At 42.2% G+C, this 22,860-nt stretch overlaps 7 protein-coding genes across 9 annotated transcripts; all 7 read right to left on the bottom strand.

Moving 5' to 3' along the window:
* Positions 1-451: 451 nt before the first annotated feature.
* Positions 452-2,355, bottom strand: LOC148403949 (N-acetyllactosaminide beta-1,3-N-acetylglucosaminyltransferase 2-like). The gene is made up of 2 exons (XM_088376178.1): positions 2,034-2,355; positions 452-1,906 (listed from the first exon to the last, which is right to left on the bottom strand). The coding sequence occupies exon 2, from the start codon at positions 1,900-1,902 to the stop codon at positions 544-546; it is 1,359 nt and encodes a 452-aa protein (XP_088232304.1). The 5' UTR covers positions 1,903-1,906; positions 2,034-2,355; the 3' UTR covers positions 452-543.
* Positions 2,356-2,882: 527 nt separating this feature from the next.
* On the bottom strand, positions 2,883-5,395 carry fgl1 (fibrinogen-like 1). Its single transcript, XM_088376394.1, has 7 exons — positions 5,255-5,395; positions 4,945-5,104; positions 4,709-4,877; positions 4,525-4,622; positions 3,835-3,923; positions 3,525-3,712; positions 2,883-3,394 (listed from the first exon to the last, which is right to left on the bottom strand). Exons 1-7 carry the CDS (start codon positions 5,321-5,323, stop codon positions 3,202-3,204), a joined length of 966 nt encoding a protein of 321 aa, XP_088232520.1. The 5' UTR covers positions 5,324-5,395; the 3' UTR covers positions 2,883-3,201.
* A 154-nt stretch (positions 5,396-5,549) lies between these two features.
* Positions 5,550-6,749, bottom strand: LOC148403947 (calmegin-like). Its single transcript, XM_088376417.1, has 5 exons — positions 6,685-6,749; positions 6,186-6,245; positions 5,986-6,105; positions 5,788-5,894; positions 5,550-5,714 (listed from the first exon to the last, which is right to left on the bottom strand). The coding sequence occupies exons 2-4, from the start codon at positions 6,243-6,245 to the stop codon at positions 5,793-5,795; spliced, it is 282 nt and encodes a 93-aa protein (XP_088232543.1). The 5' UTR covers positions 6,685-6,749; the 3' UTR covers positions 5,550-5,714; positions 5,788-5,792.
* LOC148403946 (cyclic nucleotide-gated channel alpha-2-like) lies at positions 5,550-11,142 on the bottom strand. 2 transcript variants are annotated; one of them, XR_015858626.1, is made up of 16 exons: positions 10,383-11,142; positions 10,006-10,095; positions 9,711-9,821; positions 9,449-9,640; positions 9,267-9,374; positions 9,045-9,151; positions 8,432-8,919; positions 8,066-8,344; positions 7,890-7,988; positions 7,411-7,788; positions 7,150-7,239; positions 6,685-6,818; positions 6,186-6,245; positions 5,986-6,102; positions 5,788-5,892; positions 5,550-5,714 (listed from the first exon to the last, which is right to left on the bottom strand). XR_015858626.1 is itself a non-coding variant. In XM_088376365.1 (11 exons), the coding sequence occupies exons 2-11, from the start codon at positions 10,092-10,094 to the stop codon at positions 7,054-7,056; spliced, it is 2,037 nt and encodes a 678-aa protein (XP_088232491.1). In that variant the 5' UTR covers position 10,095; positions 10,383-11,142; the 3' UTR covers positions 6,961-7,053. The 2 variants fall into 2 exon arrangements, 1 of the variants encoding a protein (XP_088232491.1); XM_088376365.1 differs by lacking the exons at positions 5,550-5,714; positions 5,788-5,892; positions 5,986-6,102; positions 6,186-6,245; positions 6,685-6,818 and having other exon boundaries at positions 6,961-7,239.
* A 150-nt stretch (positions 11,143-11,292) lies between these two features.
* On the bottom strand, positions 11,293-12,578 carry LOC148403945 (uncharacterized). Its single transcript, XM_088376405.1, has 2 exons — positions 11,982-12,578; positions 11,293-11,870 (listed from the first exon to the last, which is right to left on the bottom strand). Exons 1-2 carry the CDS (start codon positions 12,576-12,578, stop codon positions 11,604-11,606), a joined length of 864 nt encoding a protein of 287 aa, XP_088232531.1. The 3' UTR covers positions 11,293-11,603.
* A 781-nt stretch (positions 12,579-13,359) lies between these two features.
* Positions 13,360-15,866, bottom strand: LOC148403944 (wee1-like protein kinase). The gene is made up of 9 exons (XM_088376383.1): positions 15,469-15,866; positions 15,095-15,294; positions 14,968-15,016; positions 14,723-14,895; positions 14,353-14,621; positions 14,207-14,275; positions 13,927-14,012; positions 13,667-13,837; positions 13,360-13,482 (listed from the first exon to the last, which is right to left on the bottom strand). The coding sequence occupies exons 1-9, from the start codon at positions 15,793-15,795 to the stop codon at positions 13,396-13,398; spliced, it is 1,431 nt and encodes a 476-aa protein (XP_088232509.1). The 5' UTR covers positions 15,796-15,866; the 3' UTR covers positions 13,360-13,395.
* Positions 15,867-16,406: 540 nt separating this feature from the next.
* Positions 16,407-22,860, bottom strand: LOC148403943 (plastin-3-like). Of its 2 annotated transcripts, none has more exons than XM_088384947.1 (16): positions 22,724-22,860; positions 21,896-21,964; positions 21,229-21,380; positions 20,795-20,924; positions 20,584-20,716; positions 20,056-20,137; positions 19,469-19,634; positions 19,183-19,322; positions 18,878-18,973; positions 18,537-18,723; positions 18,091-18,169; positions 17,851-17,965; positions 17,628-17,761; positions 17,379-17,502; positions 17,044-17,168; positions 16,407-16,928 (listed from the first exon to the last, which is right to left on the bottom strand). In XM_088384947.1, exons 2-16 carry the CDS (start codon positions 21,954-21,956, stop codon positions 16,796-16,798), a joined length of 1,857 nt encoding a protein of 618 aa, XP_088241073.1. In that variant the 5' UTR covers positions 21,957-21,964; positions 22,724-22,860; the 3' UTR covers positions 16,407-16,795. The 2 variants fall into 2 exon arrangements, with proteins under 2 accessions (XP_088241073.1, XP_088241081.1); XM_088384955.1 differs by having other exon boundaries at positions 22,717-22,803.

Below are 22,860 nucleotides of genomic sequence, written 5' to 3'. Positions count from 1 at the left end.
TTAGTCAGTCCTGTTGACTTTGCCGGTTCTGCTGGCTTGTTCCCTTTATCCTCCCTTCCAACTACCTGTTCCCTTCAACAAACCCTGGTCCAAGCTGCATTTGGTCACCCTGCTCCATTCCGATCCGTGACAATCTATGGACTAGCCTGCAAGCTAACATTAGCTCAACATGGCGCTATCCATTTTCCCATCAAAAGTGTGTCGATAATCCGAGCTCGAGAAAAATTATTCAGTCGCTATATCTGAATTCTATTTTTTAGAAATGTAACAGTTGAAATGTAATTTCTAGCCAAGCAATTTACTTCACCTTCTTTTTGACTTACAGCTCAATTAATATAACGGCATTTGTGACATCTAAATTTTCGATTCAAGACCCATTTACCAAATCATACCTTAGTCAAATGTTTGTTTAGCAGGTCTTGTGGCACCATGGGAGCTAATTACCACCCGGACATACATGGCATTGTAAAAAGGTCAGATGTTAACCGATTCAAATACAACTGTAGTGGAAGCAATTTATTTGTAAAACATCAGCACTTTTTGTTAGTTTATTCTTGTGTTTCCCCTCCTGTAAGAAACCCTCAGTGACACATGCTGACACTGGTTCTTTGTCTTGGACAATTTGTCCCACAGTTCAATTAGCTGCTTCGGGCTTCGTTTATGGACTAATAAGATTTTGTGATATGCACACGGCTCTTTGTCTTCATTGTATGGGAAGTCAAATGTGAGGAAGCCTGGGTGGTGGATGGGATGTGCGTTAAGCCGTGCCATGCACATGCCAACAAATACGTCATCGATAGGGAAGAGGTGAACTCTTCCAGAGATGTTGTGAAGACGTTTGGCCAGCTGGCCTGAGTACATCACGCCTCCACCACCTGCGTAGGTGGGATAGAGTCCCTTGTAGAAGCTGTCCGGCACAAAGTACTTGGACTGGTGAACTCGATTGGGAAAAGCCGCGCTGATGACATCGCCGACCATGAATTCTTTCATGGCGTGTTCTGCGTTTGGCTTCTCTAGCTTATTGCGGAGGTAGGTGATCATGTTCACCGTGTTGACAAAAACGTCGTCGTCGCCTTTGAATACGAAGCGTGTCTTACTGCACTGGCGGGAGAACCAGTTCCAGAAGAGCACGTCCTTCAGGGTGAGGTTGAAAAAAGTGTCGTTGAAGTCCCACTGTAGGATATCACCATATTCTTCGCCTTCTTCCTGCAGCAACTCGGATATGTCCCATCCAGAGTCTCTGGGGTACTCCTTGCCTAGCAGGAACACCCGGCGGATATATCCCCCAACTTTCTGTCTTGGACTGCCGTCCATTCCACGCGTGGCCACCCAGCCCGCTTGGCCCCAGGTCTGTCGGATAGCCTGGCGGTTCTCAAAGTTCAGCCCGGTGGACTTAATGGCAAGGAGGAGCAGCGGTGGTTCCTTCTCATCAACTGCTCCTGCTCCACAGGTCATGTCAGCGGGCTGGATGAGGACCGGGTAACTTCTCCGTTTCATGTGGCTCACAAAATCTCGCATCTGCAGAGGTAGCTGCTCCATTTTCCTCCTCACCGGATCCAAGTCAGTCACCTCCGAGAAGCTTCGACTCATAAGGGAAACATAAAAGGCATGACTCCTAAACCTCATGTAGGCATTTTGGGGATTCAGAATTGGATTGAATTGGCGATCAAGGGTCAACTGAAGTTGGTTCCAAAAAGCCTCTTCGTGGAGCTTCCAGAAAGTTTTGGGCATGGACGCAAAGTTCTTATTTTTAAAACTTCCCGAGGCCACAAAATGAATACTTCTGGTGGTCTTATTCATGTTTGAACACACCATGATGCCGAGGAATAGGAAGAGCACGAGCAGGAAGATGCATGGGCTGCATACGCAGATCAATGCTCGACGATAGTGGCACCGTGCCATTGAACTGCAAAGCCGCACATGATAACTTAGTTTCAATAATGGATCCTTGGCAGTAGTGCTGAGTTGGCATTTGAGATGTACGTATGTTTTTTTTTAAATGGGTAAATTCAAAAAAATTTTTTTCTGCTCACCTGATTTGGCCCAGGACTTATTCTGTTCTTCTGATAAGCAAATAGAATTAATTTCCCATGCTGCAATGATGACTCCAATTGTTCCTCACGCGCTTAAATATGATTTCAATAATTTGGTCTGTTGACCAATGACATCCTTCTAATTTCAGAGGAGAGATAAACTGCAACTGCTCCTTCAGAGGAGCCAATTTAAAGGCTGCTGGTATGTGCAGAAGAAGTCCGCCCACTTGTTGCCTCATCAGGTACAACTGAAGTGAAGGCGCCCACAAAACGATTCACACAATGGTGAAGGGGAACCACTGAAATTAAACCACTGCACACATCCACTGGGTCTGACACTGGGAAAACAAATCTTATCTGTTTTTCCAGCTCCAATCCTTCCCCCCACCCAAAATCTTAAGCTGACTAAAATTTGCATTAACATTGGTCACATTCTTCTTAAACACCCCCACCTGAAAGCCCCCCCACCCTGAAGAACCAGTCTAGCACCTAATTGAATGTTGCAAATCTTTCTGTGAAAGTGTCCTGAAGACATGAATGCATATTGTTGGTTAAATCACTTCCTAGCCCCCGTCAGGTTTGACCGGAATTGTGATTTCAACGTCGGTGATGCTTTTATGGTACATTTGGAATTGAGTCAAAGAGAGCAGCCCTGATGAAGTAGAATTGGTAGCAGGCCAAGATTTTGCCTCTACGGGGGCCTTGAGTGATACAAAGGAGGGTGGGGAAATCATTTATAAATATATTTTAGAAAATCAAATCAAATGCTAGAGTGTGGGCTTACGCAGATTCCTGACGGGCCTGTAGCACACCCTAGCCATCCCCAGTTGATACATTAAGAAAACAAAATATTATTTAGTTTGTTGCTTTATGTAAATTGCTACAAAGTCAAAGAAATATGCATTTTTAAGCTAAGAGCCGCCGTTCAGTGGATTCTTTGTTGCTGAAATTTTGAGATCCAAGGACTCGTCACTTCGTAAAAAGCAGCAATTCAGCAGATAGTGAGCAATTCTTGAAAAAGAAGCTTCATGCATATATTCTTTATCCTCTGCAAAAGGCAACTAATATGTCTGCAATTTATCGACGAGTTGTGAGCGCCTCGATTGAACAGATGAATGGCCGTTGCATTAAACTCATTAAACATTTCAAGGCACCATCCAAGTTGGACTTAAGGATCACCACGGACAACATTAGGGTCATCCAAAGGGTCCATTTTGAAGTTGTCAGGTCGTAGTTTCATGATGCTGCGTTTCAGGGAATACCACCATCCTCTCCAGGTGTACCAAACCACACCATCATCTGTCAGTCCACTATAGTACCCATCGGGGTAGTACCTGCCATTGAGATGGGCAGAGTGGCACCTGGGGAGAAACAGAATCAAATGAAAAGGGCAAAGCATCAGGATGCAGGTATTTGAAACCAACAAGGTACCAAAAATATCCATTTCAGATAGCTTCAAAGTGTTCACTTGCAACCTGAAAGATGGCCTACTTGTTGAACCACCAGCCTCCTTTATCTTCCCGCGCACAACTGCCTTGATAGTTGTCGTTGTCTTTGTCATAGGTGCTGAACTGGACGCCCTGGTGAGCGGCCCAGTCTGACACACCGACCTGGTAGTTGCCAGACAGAGCGTCTCCAGCCGTGCCCGTGTAGGCGCCGAAGGTGAGTCTGTAGTGATCCTGCAAAGATAAATGGAAGATGTGGTCAAGAGGAAATTAATTTGAAATCAGTGCGACACAACAAGTGATGGGGGAAGTATGAGATAGAAGATTTGAATAATCGTGCTATATGATACTAAAACCTTTTCATCGGCAACATTGACGTTTCTGTAGTCGGCATAGCGATGGTTGCCCTCAAAGTCTTCCAGATGAATTCTCAGTGTGTAGTTGCCTAAAACAAAAAGAAAAACTTCCATTGGACAAATTATTGACCAATTTGAGTTAAAAATAGCTTGTTCTCTTCGAACCATACTACGTATAGAGATGCAATATATAGCTCATTCAAATGAGCTCTTTTTGAGAAAATGAAATAATTTAAAAATACAAATAAAATCTCTGAGAAATTACTTATAAACCACTCCTCTCACTCAAGCTGTCTGAGTTCTGCTTTTGTTACCATGACAACAATTTGCAGCACTTGTTCTCAAGCAACTCAGATTATAAAGAGAAAAATGAATGACGAACAAACAAAATATTATTGGTATTTCACTTATGGGAGCAGCCCTTCCACATTGTTACCTATGTTAATTGTTAGTTTGACAATTCAAACACGAGATGCTGTGCTAAATAAAATTGCCTTGCCTTGCAACACAATGCTATTTTTCTTCAACAAAGAATGATCTTGTGGAATTTCAATTCATTTCAGCAAAGGAACATTGATATAACATAAATAAAATGCAACAAAACAAAACAAAAAGAACAATCCTAACAAATGTATGTATAGCGCTTAGTGAAAAATGGATGCTCAAAGGATACGATCAACACATACTGACCTTGTGCTGTGATAGAATGCAAGTTGTCATTCCCAAGCCAAAACTCATCAAGGTCTGCAACCATGTTTCCAAAGCCATCCTTGTATTCCACCCAGGATCTGGACGGACAGACAGATGTTTCGACCTTCCTCACTATTCCGTCTGATTTGTATTCATTTCATTACTGAGGCTACAACAGAAGCACCTGTTAAAATTTTCTGCTCCGTCGATCCTTTTTTGTATCACAGTCCAACCACCTCCTTCACTCATGTCACAGAAGACTCTGACCGAAGCATTGGAGCCATGCGGTCGGATATTGTAGTAACCGCTGGCTTTAGAGCCAGCGCTGTAGATGTGGGAGCAGTCTTCCAACTCTGTGAAATCAAATAAAACAAAAATAAACTCGCAGGAAAAGAGTGGCTGACCTTTTCACATCCTGACCTCCGTGCTTGGTTTGGTTGACTCTGGTATTTGCTTCATCGTCAGCTTGGTTAAACAGCCGTAGCCTGCGTAGGAGGAGATCTTGTTTTTGAAGCTGTCTTTTCAGATGATTCTCCTGTTCTTGCAGCCTCTTCAGTTCCTTGTCACATTGGTCTGATGCCTGCACGGGCGTACAAGAACAGCCAAAATCATTGTCACTGGTAACTACGCACGTTCGCCATACAGTCAATAAAAGAATAATTCATAGAATTTGGGAAAGCTGCTATTCCAAATGTAAATGGGCTGCAGCTTTATATGTGGTGAGACTTACGCAGAAAGAATGAAAACAAATTATGAAGACGCTTAGATGAATGCCAATCAGATGCAGTTGTGCAGCCATCCTCTTCTGAGTCGGTTCAAAATTAATCCCAAGTGAACAAACCTCCTTTCTGGATTCAGTGTTTTTTTTCTTTTTCTCTTCCCAACATAACAACACCAGGGCCAGGACATTGACGAAATGCCTGATTAGCTGCAGTGATAGAACTTTCAAAATATGCAGGAAATATTAGGAACAGATGGACACTCATATTGTTGTTATGGGTAACTGAGTAGATTTGAACAAAAGAAATGTTCCACTTTTTATTTGCTGATATTTTCGCTTCTTTTGTTGCATTTTGGTGAGGATGGGGGGGAGGTCAAGAACAGCATAGTCGTGGAGCTGTCGGATCTTATTCAGTTCCTCTGGTGACAGCGTGTGTCTTTTCTTCTTGCCAATGTTCTGTCAGTTTTGCCTACCACAAAAGAAGAGCACATTATTCTGCATGCATTGTTCAGAGTGAATCACTTTACTTGAAGTAGAATTACCTGTGCTATACATGGATTGATTGCTTCCTTTCCGAGCTCTTGGGGTCATCCGGTTGTACATCATCAGACTTTTTATAGTAATATTGTTGATAAGGGGGGCCAAACCTCTAAATTCAAACAGGTATAAAGTTAGTCGTCTAAAGTTTAGACTATTCAAACGAGCTGATTTTGAGAGAGAAAACATCTAGCTCAAAGCACCATGTCAGGCCACATCAAGCTGATGAAAAGAATAACGGGAAGTCCAACGATGAAAACGTAGACGGCCCAGAGCCAGGGCCGCTCATGCGTGGCCAAAAGAAGACCTTCGATGAGGCTCTGCTGCAACAAATGTAACAATTCTGTTACAATTCTGTCAATGAGCAAGATTAAAATTATAATTATTTTGAAGCAGGTTTTACCGGTTCTGCTGCAGACACTGGCACCACACTGGCTGCTATCAACGCAATGCAAAGCGCCATCTGTGAAGAAGCACACTCAGCGCAAACATACGCCACAACACTTGACACTTACAGAAACATTTAAACAATTACGCTTGGGAAATTCTTGTGCTGTTGATTAGGGTTCCTCAGGCATGAATTAATTGTGTCTGATAAGAACTCATTAAGCATTGTATATAATCGTGTCTACATAAGCACACAAAGCGTGAGCATAAAAAGAGACGAAAAGTGTACAGTGCACACGCGCACGTGAAAAATAAATAATCAGCGTGCGATAAAGAGTAAATAAAAGACAGTTTGATTTTCTGTTTTACTCTTGATCGGTCATTGCACAACAAAAAGGAGGTTTGTATTTTTTAAAAAACTGTAGCTCTTAGAAGATGGAGATAAATTGATGAAAAGAGTCACAATTGCCCATTTAAAGAAGAAAAAACACAAGTAAGAATAGATAGACAATTACCTTTTTCCCACAAATACAGTGTTCTCACTCTTTGCACAGGACACTCCCACAGTCACTTCCTGGAGTCTTGCAGAAAAGTTATGTTGACCTTTGGTCGTTAATAGTCATTGGCTGACACAGCTGCAGGGCATGCACTTTCCATATCCCGAAAAAGAAATTTCATGTGGTTTTATGATCTTTACTTTAACATTTGCACCAACGACTCTGCGAATTCATGTATGTACATATTTAAAAGAATTGCAGAAATATTTATTTAATTAATATCAAACTATCCTGTCAGGATTAAAATTGAAATTTATTGTACTGTAATGTCGATACCATCAGGGTTACAAGAAAAAAAAGAAATATATATATATATCGTAGGAGGACTTAGAGCCGAATATTTATTTGGCTTCGCACCCTGCCGCCACCAGATACGCTGTCGTTGCCATCTGTGTCTGACAGAAAACCGCTGCCTGTGGTTACCGTGGTGATGTTGTGCTCGAGGGCTGTCATTCGCTGCTTCATTCGAAGCTGAGCGGAGTTGAACTCACTCTGCAGACGCGCCAAATTTGTCTGGAAATTAGACCATGAGAGAAACCAACACGCATTATAAAAGGCAATGGTGCCTTGACTTGTGAGTTTAATTTATTCCGTGACCACGCTCGTAATTCAAATTCCGCCTATTGAAAGGAGTGAAAACGCTATTGATAGAATTTGACTGCAACTGGTAAGGTGTCAACTGACCTGCAGTCGATCCACACTGGTTTCCAACCTCTCCACTTTCTCCTCCAGCTCCTCCCCAGCAGACACATTAACTTCTTCCAGGAGCCCCTCCTTCCGCAGGATATCCCGACCCCTCTGCTCCAGTTGAGCCCTGGCGTCAGGGAACTCCTGCAGCGCGTCCATCAGGTCTTGTTTGGAAAGGCAGAAAAGGTCCGAGTATCCCAGACTGCGGATATTAGCCGTGCGGCGGTTTCCCATCTTGCTGCCACTGATGTTCAGGACGCTGATCTCTCCGAAGCAGCTACCGGCTGTGAGTACAGCTAACTGCGTGGCTCCATCCTCCCCCACCACAGCAAGGCGGCCATCTTTAATGATATACATCTCCTTGCCCACATCTCCCTTGGAAAAAGAATCAACAATAACATTTTAATCATAAGCTTAAGTTTTGCAGTGTACTTCATGTGTATTCTGTTGAAGCTGGCTCTCTATTTCAAACGGACCTTTCTGCAGATATAGTCTCCTGGACTGAAAACCTGTGGTTGAAGTTTGAGCACCAGCTCCACCAAAAGGCCTGCCTCGCAGTCCTGGAAAATACGCACCTAGATATGCACAATCACAAATATTTCCTTGTTGCAGGAGGAGCTGGAATGTGCACACTCTACAACATGATCAATACCTTCTTCAGTGTGTCCAGGTGAACATTGATTGCAATCTCTGCTCTTAATTTACTGGGTAAGCTCCTCAGAACTTCCTGTTCATCGATGGTCTTCTTATTGGTCCAGAGGTAGTCAAACCACCGAATGACGCGCTGTTCTAACACCTTATTGACATGCCTGAAGTGCATGTAATGCTTCAGAGAATCCACGCGAGCCTGAAAGCCTGCTCTTGTAGCATTCATATTTGAGATCATGGCTCCAACATTTCCCACAATGGAAGCAAAAATCAGAACGCCGACCTGGAACAACAACAAAAAACTGCTCAGTTAGCAACTGTGGGACATCAACTGCTGTGTTAGATGAACAAAAGTTACTGAATGACCTACCAGAAAGTCAAATATTAGGAAGAGATACTCCTCATCTCTCACAGGAGGCGGAGTTTCTCCAATGGTAGTCAGCGTCAAAGTGGACCAGTACAGGCAGTATATGTAACTTCGGGCCAGGGAGGCATACTCTGGATCCGAGGCATTGGGATAAACCCAGGAGTCGGAACCCAGTCCCAGGACTTTGGAGAAACTGTAGTAGCCGCAGGCATTCCAGTGGATGATCACCAAGATGTAGACAACAAGTTTACAGATGCGGAAGGAATTTGGGTAGCCCGTTCTTGTTTCCGTACGTTCAAAGAACTCAAAGAGCCGCGGCAGGCGCAGCAGACGATTGAATCGGAGAAGAGGCGTGTGACTGACTCCGAAAGTCAAATACAACAGATCGGTTGGAAGGATGGAGCAGATGTCCAGCTTGCATTGTAAAGTTCGAATATAGGTTTCCCTCAAACGGTGCCCATCTTTCACCATCAGGCCCTGCTCCAGGAAACCTTGGGAAATACGCGTAAATGGAAAGCAATATCAAATAAGTTACTAAAATTGTTCCACAGTACAGTCTGTGATGTCATCACACGTGGCTCATCAATCTTGAATTTTCCGAATAAATGCTAAGTACCCGTGTGGAGACGAACAGCGATGTCCAGGATGTAGACTCCGTCGCAGATGTAGTCCATGACTAGCCACACTAAAATATTTCTCGTCTGCAGCTCGTCAAAACAGGCCCTACAAAACCAGATGCAACGGGTAACAATGAGTGACGAATCGAAGACCTGTGATTGAAGAAGAATCTGAGATATTTGATCTTTAGCAATTAGAGGAAAAAAAACCTCTTTCCAACCTGACAACTAACAGGGTCCAGTTATAAAAAACAGCAGGACCAATCACCATCAGCCAGTGGTAATACGCATCATCCGATGGCGAAAGGATAACATTGTTACATTTCCTCCTAAAATAGAGAAATACGGTAATAAAGAGTGAAGCAACTTTTATTTCATTCTCTGAAATTGTTCTTTTCCTTACTTTCTTTTTGAGCATCTTATTTCACCATCTGTATCCGAGCCATTGTGGCTGTGACTAAATCGGCTGGGTGGGGCATGTATGTCCAAGTGGGCGGGACCTCGGAAACGCTCCAAAAAAGAATCAGGCCGTTGTGTCTCCTCAGCTACGCTTTTTTGTGCCCATTCTCTCAGAGTCATCACCATGTTCACTATCCTAAAAAAATCAAAATCTTAAAATAACTCGGCGACACCAAAACCGCTCGTCTTATCGATCAATCTCATACCTGGAGAGAGCACCTCGGCCATGATGGGAATTCTGTGAATTGGCATCTCTCCTGTCAATGGCCGCCATTCTTTGTAGTTCTGAGGAAGTGTCATCGCACATCGACTGCCCTCTACAAAATACAAATGCCATGATAAATCAGCTGGGCTACTAAGCAGTAAAGATGAAACAACAATCATTAGCATTCGTCAAAGGATTTTCAGTATCCTAATATCAAATTGTCTGGATACTCCTGTCTCCAATTTTGAACCTTAGTTTTATATAATTGTCAAGAGGCCAAAGGAGTGTGCGTGAACCTGCTAAGTGGGCTGTCGGCATGGTCACTCTCCTCCTCTTCCCATGTTTTCACAGACAACCTTTGAGAATCGTGCACTGGATGTGGCATACTGCACACAAATGCTCATTGTTACGTTGAGTCAAGAAACATTATTTAACATTCAGCTTGTATGTACGCGATGATGTCATGCTGTACACATATTATGGCAAGAAAGATTAAATTTTGTGAGATTGAAGGACATTCATGTCAGTAAACATACTAAACAACACATCCATTGGCAAAACCATAATAGTCATTTAGTAGCATGCATCACCATGGAAACCAAATGTCATGCCAATAAGATGGAAAATTGTTTCACATTATTCAAGAAAGATGAAAGAAAGATGTTCAACACACCTGGTAAATTTCCTGACGTGATGTTCAGCTCATGAAGAAATCTTCATGTACTATGTGGATTCAGGCCGTACCAATTGTGAAGACTAATATTGTGAGGACTGAACACATCTCCTACATGATCACATGACACGCAAGCGTTGACAAAAGAATACTTTAAAATGCAAATTGTGTGTATGTGCATGTGTTGCTTTTTACTCATCTGAATTCAAGAGCATCGTTTGAAGTGGCCTCACAACCACAAGTGTCTCCTGATTACAGAGATGTGGGACTCAGCACACAGAGACCTAGCCTTTGGTTTCAAGTACTTATCTATTTTTTCTTAAAACAAGGAAGGATTTTGATTATTTATGATATGAAATCATGCACAGATAAATGACATGGAAACAGTACTTGAGGGAAATGTGCATTATAACAAACTTAAGAATGTGTTGATTCTATTTTGACGTGTGGGTTAGATGTTGCTTCACGAAGATTGTGAAGGTTAATGTTACTAATTGTAAATAAGGAGAGCCCAGACACCCTGTGGACGTTATTCATTTTGATCTCTTATTTCTGGGATCTTATATTAATTATATTTCAACCCACAGCTCATGACCATAGATGAAGGTAGAAACATCCTGTAAATTAAGAGCTTTGCCTTAATTTATTTATCAATTTATTAACGACAGACCGATAGAGGGTCCGAATCACCAATTAGTCTATCCTTGCAACCCTCGTGAGAATGTCAAAGGTTTCTAAAATCCTCCAATAGAGTTTTTAGGACAGGGGTCGGCGTTTGAAATATCACAGTAATTTTGACCCGGTCATTGCCGTCTCTGAATTTTTGCCCGAATGAACAATCGTTGGATATTTTTAGTTCTCCCTGGGTAGAAGACAAAATGAAAGGTTCAAAGAAAACGCTGAGAAATGATGACCTTAAACTGTTTTAGTCATTTGAAAGTGTTTTTTGACCAGATTTTTCATAGCTGACATCACACAAAACCATTCTTTTTGTAGGTGCGTTGTACGTAAACTATTTCAATCACTGAGCAATTTGAAACTGTCATTTCTAGGAAACACCATTTTATACTTCAAGGAGGCAACATATTGAAGGTCCTAATAATAATTTGAACAAAGTAACAAGACAGGACACTTCAACGACTTCAAGTGTGCATACAACAAAATTAATGCCAATTAGGCTAGTACACAAAGTTACAACAGCTTCAAGGTCGGCTTTTTGTTTTAGCCGCTCAGGCGTTCGTAGAAAAAGAGGACACCGCTACTGTGAAGTTCTTGCGGTCGTCCCTCGATGAGTGACACTTGGCAGTTGTCTGCTTTGATGGTGCCGTGCGGCAACAGAAGGTAGGTCCAAAGGTGACCCGCGTAAGTGCCGTGACCCCTGTGAGCCAAGACGGATGTCAGCGTGTATGTAAGCTTCTGGTGGGGCTCCACATGTATGTCTATCTCTTCGCTGGCGCCGACGTGCGCACTTGCGTCTCCTCGTGGGAGCTGAACAGTCAGGATGTCAGGAAATGTCCAGAAATATTCAGTCTTTGTCACGTGCGTGCATGCAGCACACACTTGCTCAGAAACGATAGCACGGCGAAACAGAGAGGATACACTTTCTTTTGTGGCAGGTCCTGGCAGGACAAAGAGGTTGCCCAGGTCCAAGGTTTTGGATGTTGTTTTTTTGCAGTGTTGGCACGTCTTGACTGCCTTTACGGACATAGTGGTCCGAAGACCACATTGTTGGAACCAAAACAACAAGGGCTGCACGAGATCCAGTGAGTCGTTCTGCCATAACAAAACAAGCTCCTGGCAAAGTCCAAACATTTCCTTGTCAGTGAATGTCCGTCCAGGATGTCGGAGAGCGCTGCAGAATACCTCAGCGAACTTTGTCATGGATGACACCTCAGCCAAAAGGCGGCAGCGTTTGGGTCCAAAATTCTTTTGTACCACTTTCAGATGGAGCACCGCTTGTAGAGTTGCACTGATCCAGGTGCTGTGGAACGTGTTGGGAAACCTGCAGACGCTCCTGCATGGAATCTGGAGGTCATAGCTGGGCGTTAGGTCACGTGACTTGGATGAACCACAACCCATCGGACCGGCGCCACGTCCTCTTCTTTTACGCAGAACCCAGGACAGCAGGACTGACAACAATTGGTAGACCAGGCTAAAACCCAGTGAGACAATCAGCATCAATCCATTCAAAAGCATAATTTACCAGTTGAATTTACTTACGCTAAACAAGTACAAAATGTTCCACTCACATGTATGCCAAATAATGTTGACTCTTATTTGTCTTGGACGTGGCCAAACCTTCCCAAAAGCAAAACCTTCAAAGATATCTGAGGCCTTGATGTCTTAATGTCACATGATGATAGTCACATAAAAGTTGAAGATACTGTATATCCTATTTGTTTGTATGTGTACTCTTTGTATGAGAAATGTTAAAAATACTTCATGGCAAACTTACAGTAGAGATCGCATGCCGACTTCTTGAATTTTCTTTACCATGTCTTCAAAGGGGAAACAGGAAGCTGTCCACTTCCTACTAGAATTACCCAAAAGTGATTCCAGCAGCGCTACCCAATTGGAAGAAATGTCATTCTTATTCCTGTACACTCCACTCAGCACAGTAACACACACCTACCCAGGTTCAGTATAAAAAAAAATTGTACGACTCGTCTTATTTTGGGGCGACTCATTTACGTTGGATGTAATTTTACTTTCAGCCACTCGATGGCAGGGCATTCTAGTAGCCAACAACGCTAATTTGAAGAAGAACCCAACTGTATTATACCACAGCCTAGGTTTTGTTGAAAATTGAATGCCATCTCCTGTAATCCTGCTTTTTATGACAGGTACAGTTTAGCACATGTCTGAGCATAATTATTGATGTTTATTGAGATAAAGGTTTAGAGAACAAAAAATCAGGATTTGTGGTAATGAGGGGGTGACTTTTTGAGGCAAATGTGTAAGAATCTGAAAATGTGACTCATACTTTACACAAGAGTTTTATTGATATTTTTCTTTACAATCTGTGTGTTGTCTGGATTACTGAATTTCTGATGATGTCATGAGTCGAAGGCCGTCTTGTTGGGTCAGGGTGTATCATCATCTGAAAAGCAAAATAGGTACAGGATATACTAATGAAAATGTTTTTCAATTTCATGATGCATTTTTTGACCGACTGAAACAATTTACAGTCTAAAAATGATCCTTTGATCCATGTTAGTGGTTTCAAATGTATGTAATTGTCAACATGTACATTAGATGGCAGTATAAAAACACTTTGCAGTCACCTCGAGAAGACTGAAAAACTCTGGCTCAAGCACACATGGCATGGTGGGAAGATGACCCTGTCGGATTTTGTGCCACTTGTGCCCGTTGGAGGGCAGAGCCTCCGCCCCTGAGGCGCTAACAACAGTAAGAGCAAGGGCAAAAATGTCGGCCTTTGTCAAGTTACTGTAGTCCTACAAAAGTAACAAAGGGATGAGGTTAGAATGTGTGAAGTTCTCAAATGTACAATTTTTTCCCCATTTTCCCTCTATTGATGACAAACCTCTTGTAGAACTTCATTGGCCAGATATCTGCTGTCACCTTCTTCCACTTGAGGATTGTTTACTTGGGTCACATGACCAAGATCACCTGGAAGAAGGCACATATTTAATATCCAATGTCAATCAAGTGAAAGGGGGGCAGGCTTCATTTACGACTGAGGTATTTTTATGCTGTGCACACCATTCGTAACCTGGAAACGTAAACCAAGGACATCCTGCACAATGACTTAAGGGTTAAACAAGCAACAGAACAGAAGGGAGAAAAAAAAAAAAAGGGCATACCGATTTTGTAGGTTGGCTTGTCATCCTCGTCACAGCTGCATCCGGGCTTCTTGGCTATGAAGATGTTGCCTTGGAATCCAAAACAAGACTCGGTCAGTTTTCCCATTTGCACTGCATCTATTTGTAGCACAACCACTAAAACTCACTCGGTTTGATGTCCATGTGCACCAGCGACATTGAGTGGATGCACTCCAGGCCTCGCGCAACTTGTAGCAGTAGATCTTTGAGGTCCGCTTCCGACATGGAGGCGAGCCGCTTCGAGTTGCGTTCAATGGCGTCAGCTAGCGTGCCGCCGTCGCAGTACTCGTTCTGAATGAGCAAGTGGTCGTCCTCGACCCAAGACGAGTAGTAACGCACCACGTTGGGATACTGGGCCAGTACGGCGTGGGCAAACACTTCCCGCATGACGCAATGTCTGTATGGGAAGAAAAGAGACATTTCAATGTTTTCACTATGTATGAGAACCCTTGACTTTTCACAATATCCATTTTTTGCCATATGAAACGCTCCACTTACTTATCTACCGATCCCATAAGTGGTGTCTTTGATCGCTTGATAGCGTAGATGCAGCCATCCAGCCTTTTCACACATTTGAAAACCGCGCCGAATTGTCCACTTCCAATCGTCTCCAGCTCGAGGAACTCTGAGGTATACCGGGACGTCACATCGTTTCTTAGCGCAGTTAACCTCTAAAAGTAGCAAACATGGGGGTTACCACCGTTTCCCGTGACTTATACATCACCTTCAGAGAAAATGTTTACCTTAGAGTCTCCTTTAGCATTACTTGCATTCTTGTCTTCTCCATGAGACCTGGACAACAAAAACAGTCAGTGGAGAAAGCATGTGAACATGGGCACTGATCTCCAATGATCAGAAAAATGGACATACATGTGTGCTCTCTTGCACTGGTTCTTCTGCGGTGGAGGAGACTGGATGAGGAGCGAGAGGGGACTGAAAGGATTTGAGTTGACCTGAGGTCTGATGCTGCTGCCCTCTGTACTGGACCTTGCGGAACGTTTCCCATTCTTGAATAGAGATCGCTTGCAGGGAAAGGTGATGCTGGAGTTCTTTGCTGGGGATAACACACTCTGCGCAAACATCCAAAGTGATATTCATCAATACAGGTAATTTTTCAACGGTCACTTTTGAAGCTCCTATTTAAAATTCGACCGTTAAATAACAGACGCAACACGCTAGGAAAAATAACAACGGCGATGTACAATAGTTGGAATACTCAGAGAACGTTATCGTCTAATACAAACCGTTGCATCAAGCGGCGTGTCCAAAAGTCTTCGTCTCCTGACGTTTTTGCACCGAGTGTTCGTAGATGTGGTTTGCGGTGAGGTTCGTTCCGGTGAGTCCTCGTAGAATCGTGAAGGCTTTTTGGTAGGCGTGGAGCATGTGGCCAAGACAACAGTGCTGGGTGATCCGCAGCCTTTCAGGCCCCACAGCGTGACTTCGTCACCCCCGCATGAACGAATCCTCACGGGGCTACTGTGGAATTTTAGCCGCTTGACAGCGGTGCTTCGTCGCTCGCGCATTGGAACGCTCTTTTCGATGTCCCCACTCGGCTTCGGTGTCGTCTCCATGGCTTCGTTTGTCTTCTCCCGTACGCTTTCAAAGCACCGCCAGGCAGTTGGTTACGTCATGGGATGGAGCCAATCAGCGGTTCGTTGTGCTACTTCATCGTTTGAATGGTTGGCAGCTGGCAACCATAAAAGTGCCGCTGTCGCCATCTACCGAAATTTTCTAGTATAACATCCTCGCATCATTTGATTGGTTCGAAATGTACAGAAATGGTACGAATAGGATTCTGGAGAGTATTTTTCTTTGTGTTTGATAAATATATGGAAATCCGTTTTTAAATTACTAAATAAAAAATACTAAATATTCAGGTAGGCAGGATATTGTCACCTAACAATATGGGCAACAAATAATGCTTCAGTTTGAAGTTTTGCTTTCAATAAAATATGCTGCATTAATAGTCGATACCACTACTAATGATAGTAATAATAATCATGACCTTCATCATCATAAAAGCATACACGCCACTCACATGATGCAGAGCAGTATTGAACTGTCTCCGAAATAGTTCTTCTCTGTTAAAATCAAATTAACCACTGGAATAATCGTACGAAATACCATAAATGCAGCTTCATTAAATTATGGTAAATGAATCACAGATTGTGAAAGGTGAAAGGACTGTTTTACATTGTTTTATTAAAACACGGTATATGCTGGTTAAAATAACAACTTACATACAGTCTTAAAATGAGTCCCCATGTAAAATAGTACAGAATGTATGTAAAAAAAAAAAACAGGGCTTTTGATTTCTGGATTTCTATTTCTTAACAGGCTTCGCCCTATTCACAGTGAGGTTGCAGAATTCCCCAGCATGCACCGGACAAAGCTGTAGGCTGATATACCGCAGATTTGAGATCCCAAAAACAACTCAGCCACTATGTTGCCCCCCCAAATAAAAATTATAAATGAAGAAACACCAAGCTGCTAAATTGACCCCTTGTACCCATTTGGCTACCCGAGGACCAGTGCGGCAGTCCAACCAGCAAAATGAATATCAACATCCCTTTAAACCCTTTTCATGCCTCTTCCCATCAGGCAGGCGAAGATGGTCATCACCATTTTGGGATTGACCTCTACCAAGTCCTCCGGCAGGGCGTACACTTTAGCACCAATCTTTCTTGCCATAGAAATAGCATACCTAGTGCAGAATAAAGTCATGATTACAGCCACGCTGGCATAAGATGTATCAGGAATGGATGGTACAATATGTATGATTTTATAAAATGCTCAGTCAGAGAACAAGTGGGTCTTACTTGGCATTCTTGAGTTTGTCCTCATCTGTGAGATTTTCTTTTAGAACCAGCTCAAAGTTCACACTCCCCGGTTGGATGGCATCGATTAGGTCCAAAACTGGAAGGCTAGTATTGAGTGACCTGTCCTGGACAGCAAAACAGATAAAATTTTTACCATATAAGCATCACCCTTTGTTGGAACACAACTGTGAGATTTAAAGATTAAAACATACAAAGTGAGCTTTAAAAATATCATCATATCACCATTCAACATCTATTTTTGTTTCAACTAGCCCATGAACCAATTTCAGAACATATTGATAAACCAGGCTCACCCTCACAAATATTGTTATTACCTTGAAGCTTTTGATAGAGGACGTCTTGTCAGCTTCAGACAAAGTTTTGTTCACCCATGTGATTATTAAATCCTCTCCAGCCACATCTCCATCCCCGAGGTCTTCGAGCAGATTAAACGTGTACCTAGATTAGGATAAAAAATCATATTTATCAGAAAATAAAAGACGTGGTCCTGTTTGGAATCTGATTTATTGAGTCCAGTACATTCAGTCCTGCTCTCATGGGGGATGTTATGAACAATAAATCACCTTCTCATCAGCTGCCACATCAGCGCAAGGGTGAGAGTGGAATTTCCATCATAGAGATCCTGTCCTGCGATTCCCACTAGGGAGAAACCAGCTCCTTTCTTTCCCAGATGCACAGCGTAGTTACAGTTTTCGATCTGCCACAGAGATACACACACAAATGCATTTCTCCCCCAAATTTTGGGAACCAGTTACCAATGTGTAAGGCGGCACACTTTAAATTGACCTTTTTCAAATGGCCTGACCCGGCCTTGAATGGAGGCTTGTTGACTCTGTTCCAGTCCACTGGAACCTTACATTTTTCATATAGTTGGAGAATAACCAAGGCATCCTGCAGATCACTGCATGAAACCACATCCACACTAAAGTTAGGTGTCCGAGTATCAATACAGCAACAGGGAGACAGAGCGACTGCTCCAACATGTGGCTTTTGACAGGAAGTCACTGGATGAGTGGAGAAACTGACCCATAGATGTGGTGAACATATGGGGAGACCCCTTGGGAATTCATCCAGTTCCTGAATGTCCTCTCCTCTCTGGTCTCACCTTGGAGGTAGAAGAAGAAGCGAGGCAAACATTTCAGGGTTAGATGTATGTACTACATGATACTTATATAAGACATTCTAAGTAGACAAATGTTCAAACTGCAATTCATATCCCTACTGTTGTTAAGGGACCAAAAACAAATTATATTCATGATATATCTTTATTAAATTGGCCAATTATTAGATTATCAAAATTGTATTCTGCCAAACATTGGAATTGGCTGAAAATGAATCCATATCTGTCTGGCCCTAGTTTTGTGCTCCTTTATTTCCTATTTGGGAATTTAATATTCTTTACATCGGAAATTTAAACATGCCTGACTTTGAGACAGTAGACTGCGAAGCAATGTTAACTGAATGAGTCTTACTCTCAAGATTCCAGTCTTGGTTCTCTGGTTTCGTCAGAGCCGGGTGTTTGTTGAAGAGCGTGGCCACAAAGGCCATGTTGAGCCTGGAGTTTCCGGACACGACATCGGTAGCTGTCACAAACTGTCGACAGCCAAGAAGGTCGGCTTGCTGCAACATAAGCTCTGCTCTCTTTGCGAGATCTTTCTCCTGAGGACACACGTAGAGCTTATTAAGATAGAGACAATGAGCTCTACAACCCTATACAGATGAATCTTTTATAGCATATGTTTTTCAGTGACCTGATACTGTAGTCCGTAAGAAAAAATTATATGTACATATAGGTTTTGCTTTGGTATCTTACATAAAGTCCAGTCATATCAATTTCAACTCGCTCAACGTCCTCTTTGCTGCCATCTGGCGCGATCTGCTCCAGTAGGTGGAAATACGCCTTGGAGTCCTACGTACACAGTAAGAGAAAAAGGTTCAATTAAAGCCCTGAAAGCCCCCAAAAGACCATGAAATTCTTCTGCATGACTCATGTTGTCAAAATTAAAAACTATGGCTTGTGTGCCTCCCATGAGTTTCCTTGAATGCAATCATGGAATTCATGCACAATCACAAAACAAGTGCAGTACAAAATCTTGCATTACAGTCATGTTAGCGAACCTTAATGTCCCCTGAAAAGTTTGACAGGGTCATGCCAACATTCTTCAAGTGGAAATTGGCCCAGCGTAGCAACAACTCCTCTGGGCTGAGTTTCATCAACTCCTCCAAAGTCTCTCCCTCTAGCAGCAGTGCCGCAATGGCTGCACATAAGAAGCAGGACAATGATGAAATCAACATTTTTATCTCCTAGTATTACTATTATAAACGGGCTGTAGGTTTTGTGATGTTTACAATTTCCCATCCACCACCAATCTTACTGTGTAAAAGTACGTTATTGTGTCCGTACCTTCATTACGGCTCAGCTCGATATCTGCAAAGAGTCCGATCTTTATAATTTGCCAGAGGAGCCCGAGGGCCAGATGAGGTTTTCCCTCTTTCAGATCTTGAGCCCCAATGTTGACAACTTGGCAGCCGATTGCCGAGGCTGAGTTCAGAGCCAAATTGAGATTCTCCTATTTTTGACAAACACAATTAAAGGCAAACAATTCCCAAGAGTGAGAATATATTTTGGATTTCTCAAGGAAAATGTTATTATCAGTGTCATGCTTTTGCAGCACATCATCATACATGTTTTTAGGAACACAGTATATAATTCCATGTACATATCACAGTACTTCTTGTAACCGTTGGTGTAGGAAAATTCACACGTCAGCCAGCTCCTATAGAGCTATTTATGTATGAAACAAATCATGTAAAATTATTACGTTAGTTACGTAAGTTATCAATACATGGATTGCATGGCTACACCTGCTTTGCAGTCTGCTTTGTCAATTTCATGATACATTTGTAAGAGGAAAAAAAAAAGGTTACTGACTCAATGCTAATGGCGCATTAATGCTATTCTAAACAACAGAATACAAACAGGCACCCCACCTGCGTAGTGAATGCAGTGAGTTTCTTTGTATTGATGGTTCGCTCATCAATGGTCTCGGGAACAGATTGGTTGATGAGTTTGCTGCGCAAACAAATCAGAGGTTCAGTAGGATAAACTACATTGTTTGAGTTAAGTCAATAAAACAACGCTAAGCTAGTACATATTGAAATAAAAAAACATACATAGATCCATAGTATAGACCTGAGGGAACTATAGCTGGCAGGGTAGATGAAAATATATCCAAGCATTCATTTATTAGTAGCATTAAAAAAAATCCAAAGTGAATTTACTTCGTGTGTCAAACCAAAGACCCCACACCAAATTTCATTAAAAATCTGTGCCAACATGTTGAGTTGGGCAGTTAACCACCAACAAACACATCAAAGGGTAAAACTGTCTATTTGACCACATTAGGTGATGGCAATAACAAGAGTTGTTCTCATCATCCATTTGGCCATGAAATATTAATGTGATTACTGATCCTATATTGCATAAATATGCTGCTAGGCAGTCCATTAGAAATCTACCAAAGTAGGATGCCATCAGCCAGCGCTTTGAATAGAGCTCCGGTGTTTGGGTTGATGGGCAGCACGTGTTGGCAGTCGAGATCCTTCTCCAAAGTAGAGTTGATGTAGTTTGCAAAGGCATAGCGCTCTTGTTCTGGAGGACATGACTAGTTTGTAAACTTTAAATGTTTACTTAGAAATTCTGGTATGAACATGAAGAAGAATTTCTTACCAGAAATTGAATGTTGTGTTCCTTCACTTGAAATTTCACTGGTGCCCCCAATGGCAACAATGCCTTCCTTCCTGTTGAGAGCATTTCTGAACCCTTGGGCGATGCGGTCGTTCTTTAATTCCTTGAATAGCTGAAGGAGTCCACAAAAACACACAATTTCAAAACCTAAACTTGATTCTTCTCTTTATATTATATGAACGATTTTAAAGCAGCATTGCTCAACTACAATTATTGGAATACTGTAGTTGGAAGGCAGCTTTACGATCTATGTAAAACGATTTTGACAAGAGTTAGTTAGTTAGTGAGTTAGTTAGTTGGTCGGTCGGTCGGTCAGTCAGTCAGTCAGTCAGTCAGTCAGTCAGTCAGTCAGTCAGTCAGTCAGTCAGTCAGTTAGTTAGTTAGTTAGTTAGTTAGTTAGTTAGTGTGTTACCTACAGAGGTGAATTCTTCAAGGTTGATGTGGCCGTCTTTGTCTCTGTCAAGTTTTTGGATGATCTCCCGGAGCTGGAAGCCAGGTACAGAAAAACCAACCTCACGAAAGAGATTACCAAGTTCCTTGATGCAGATGTATCCATTGCTGTCCACGTCTGTAGGCATTGGATGTGGTAGAAAGTGAGAACAGAAAGCATAAGTAAAAAAACATTTGCATACTTTTGTTCTTGACAATTTCTTTTAGGATGGGGGTGACATCTGTCTCTTTATTTTTCAAAATGTGTTTTTCTTTAGGTTCAGGGTTTCAGTCTTAAATCGGGGCTTTGTCGGTGATACTGCATCCTCTCCTGGACAGCAATCTATTTCATCAATATTCCATAACATATACTGTGTCACAACAAAATGATGTCATATGAGATCTTGTTTGCAACTGACAATATGACATGACAATGTAATGACAATAATAACACATAGTGAAAGCCAAATTGAGCAAATTGGCTATTTCAGAAGCGTGTGTCAAACTGGGTAGCCCTTTGCCTTAATCAGTACCCAGGAAGTAGCTCTCGGTTTAAGAAAGGTGGATGACCCCTGCTGTGGGTATTTGGTCCATCGCTCACCTAAAAGTCAATCTGACTGTGAAAACAATACACAACATCAATGTTTTACTCACCTACTTTCTGGAAGGCCTCTCGGATCTCCTCCATTTCCTCTGCATTTATCTCCTGCGACATTGTAACACCTGACAGAGGCCATAGGAGAACAAGCTACATTTAGGTACTGTGGCTGGAATGTAATTATGACGTGTCTTTTGAAGAGAGTAATGTAAAATAGTTTAAATCGGCATAATATTCTATCCCACGGCCACTTGTCCTTACTTCCACCAGATGGCACTGCTTCTGGAGGAACACGTTTTCCGTTTTTCCGCCCTCTGAATTCTAATTTTTTTTCCTTCTTAAATGCGGTATATTGTATGTCTAAAGTATATCAATGTCAGAAAATAAAATAACTTTAATAATTTTAGTAAGCTTGACCCCCCCTCTCCCTCAGTTGCTGAAAGGTCATAAAGTCATATTGGCACAATAACCACAATCATCTCAGGTATCACATTCTTATATTGTCCATTACACAATGCGAGTACGGTAACTTCAATTTCATCCGCATTCTCACAGTCACACACGTTGACAATGACGAGGGAGTTTGTTAAGGTATTATTCATTGAAAAATACCCTTACATTACACTCTACCCTAGACTACTACAGGTTCAACTCTTAGGATTTATTTCTTCTAATTTACACCATATGACTATTAGAATGATAATACATACAATAATGCCAAGAAGACGATATGTATAAAATGGATGAATTGAATAGCAAGCAAATGTACAGTATAATGATACTACTGCACTGCTTTTGCATCTTTCTAGACTGGTGTGTAATATGACAGGTGCAACGTTATATGGGAAGCATGGATGAGTGGAAGAGAAAGATTCACCTCTTACCTGAAGTCCGACAAGTGACTTGAGTAAAATTAAATCCCCCTGGGAGAGAAGTCCTTGCTGTGTCAGCTTGAGGAAGCGACCGGTTTTCTTCAGCCGACACCGCCCGGCGGCGAGAAAAGTAGCTCCGCCCATCCGTG

This window comes from Syngnathus floridae, chromosome 1 (genome assembly GCF_059516105.1).
Source record: "Syngnathus floridae isolate MCC-2025c chromosome 1, RoL_Sflo_1.0, whole genome shotgun sequence".
Lineage (NCBI taxonomy): Eukaryota > Metazoa > Chordata > Actinopteri > Syngnathiformes > Syngnathidae > Syngnathus > Syngnathus floridae.
This window is presented reverse-complemented; position numbering and strand designations above follow the sequence as displayed.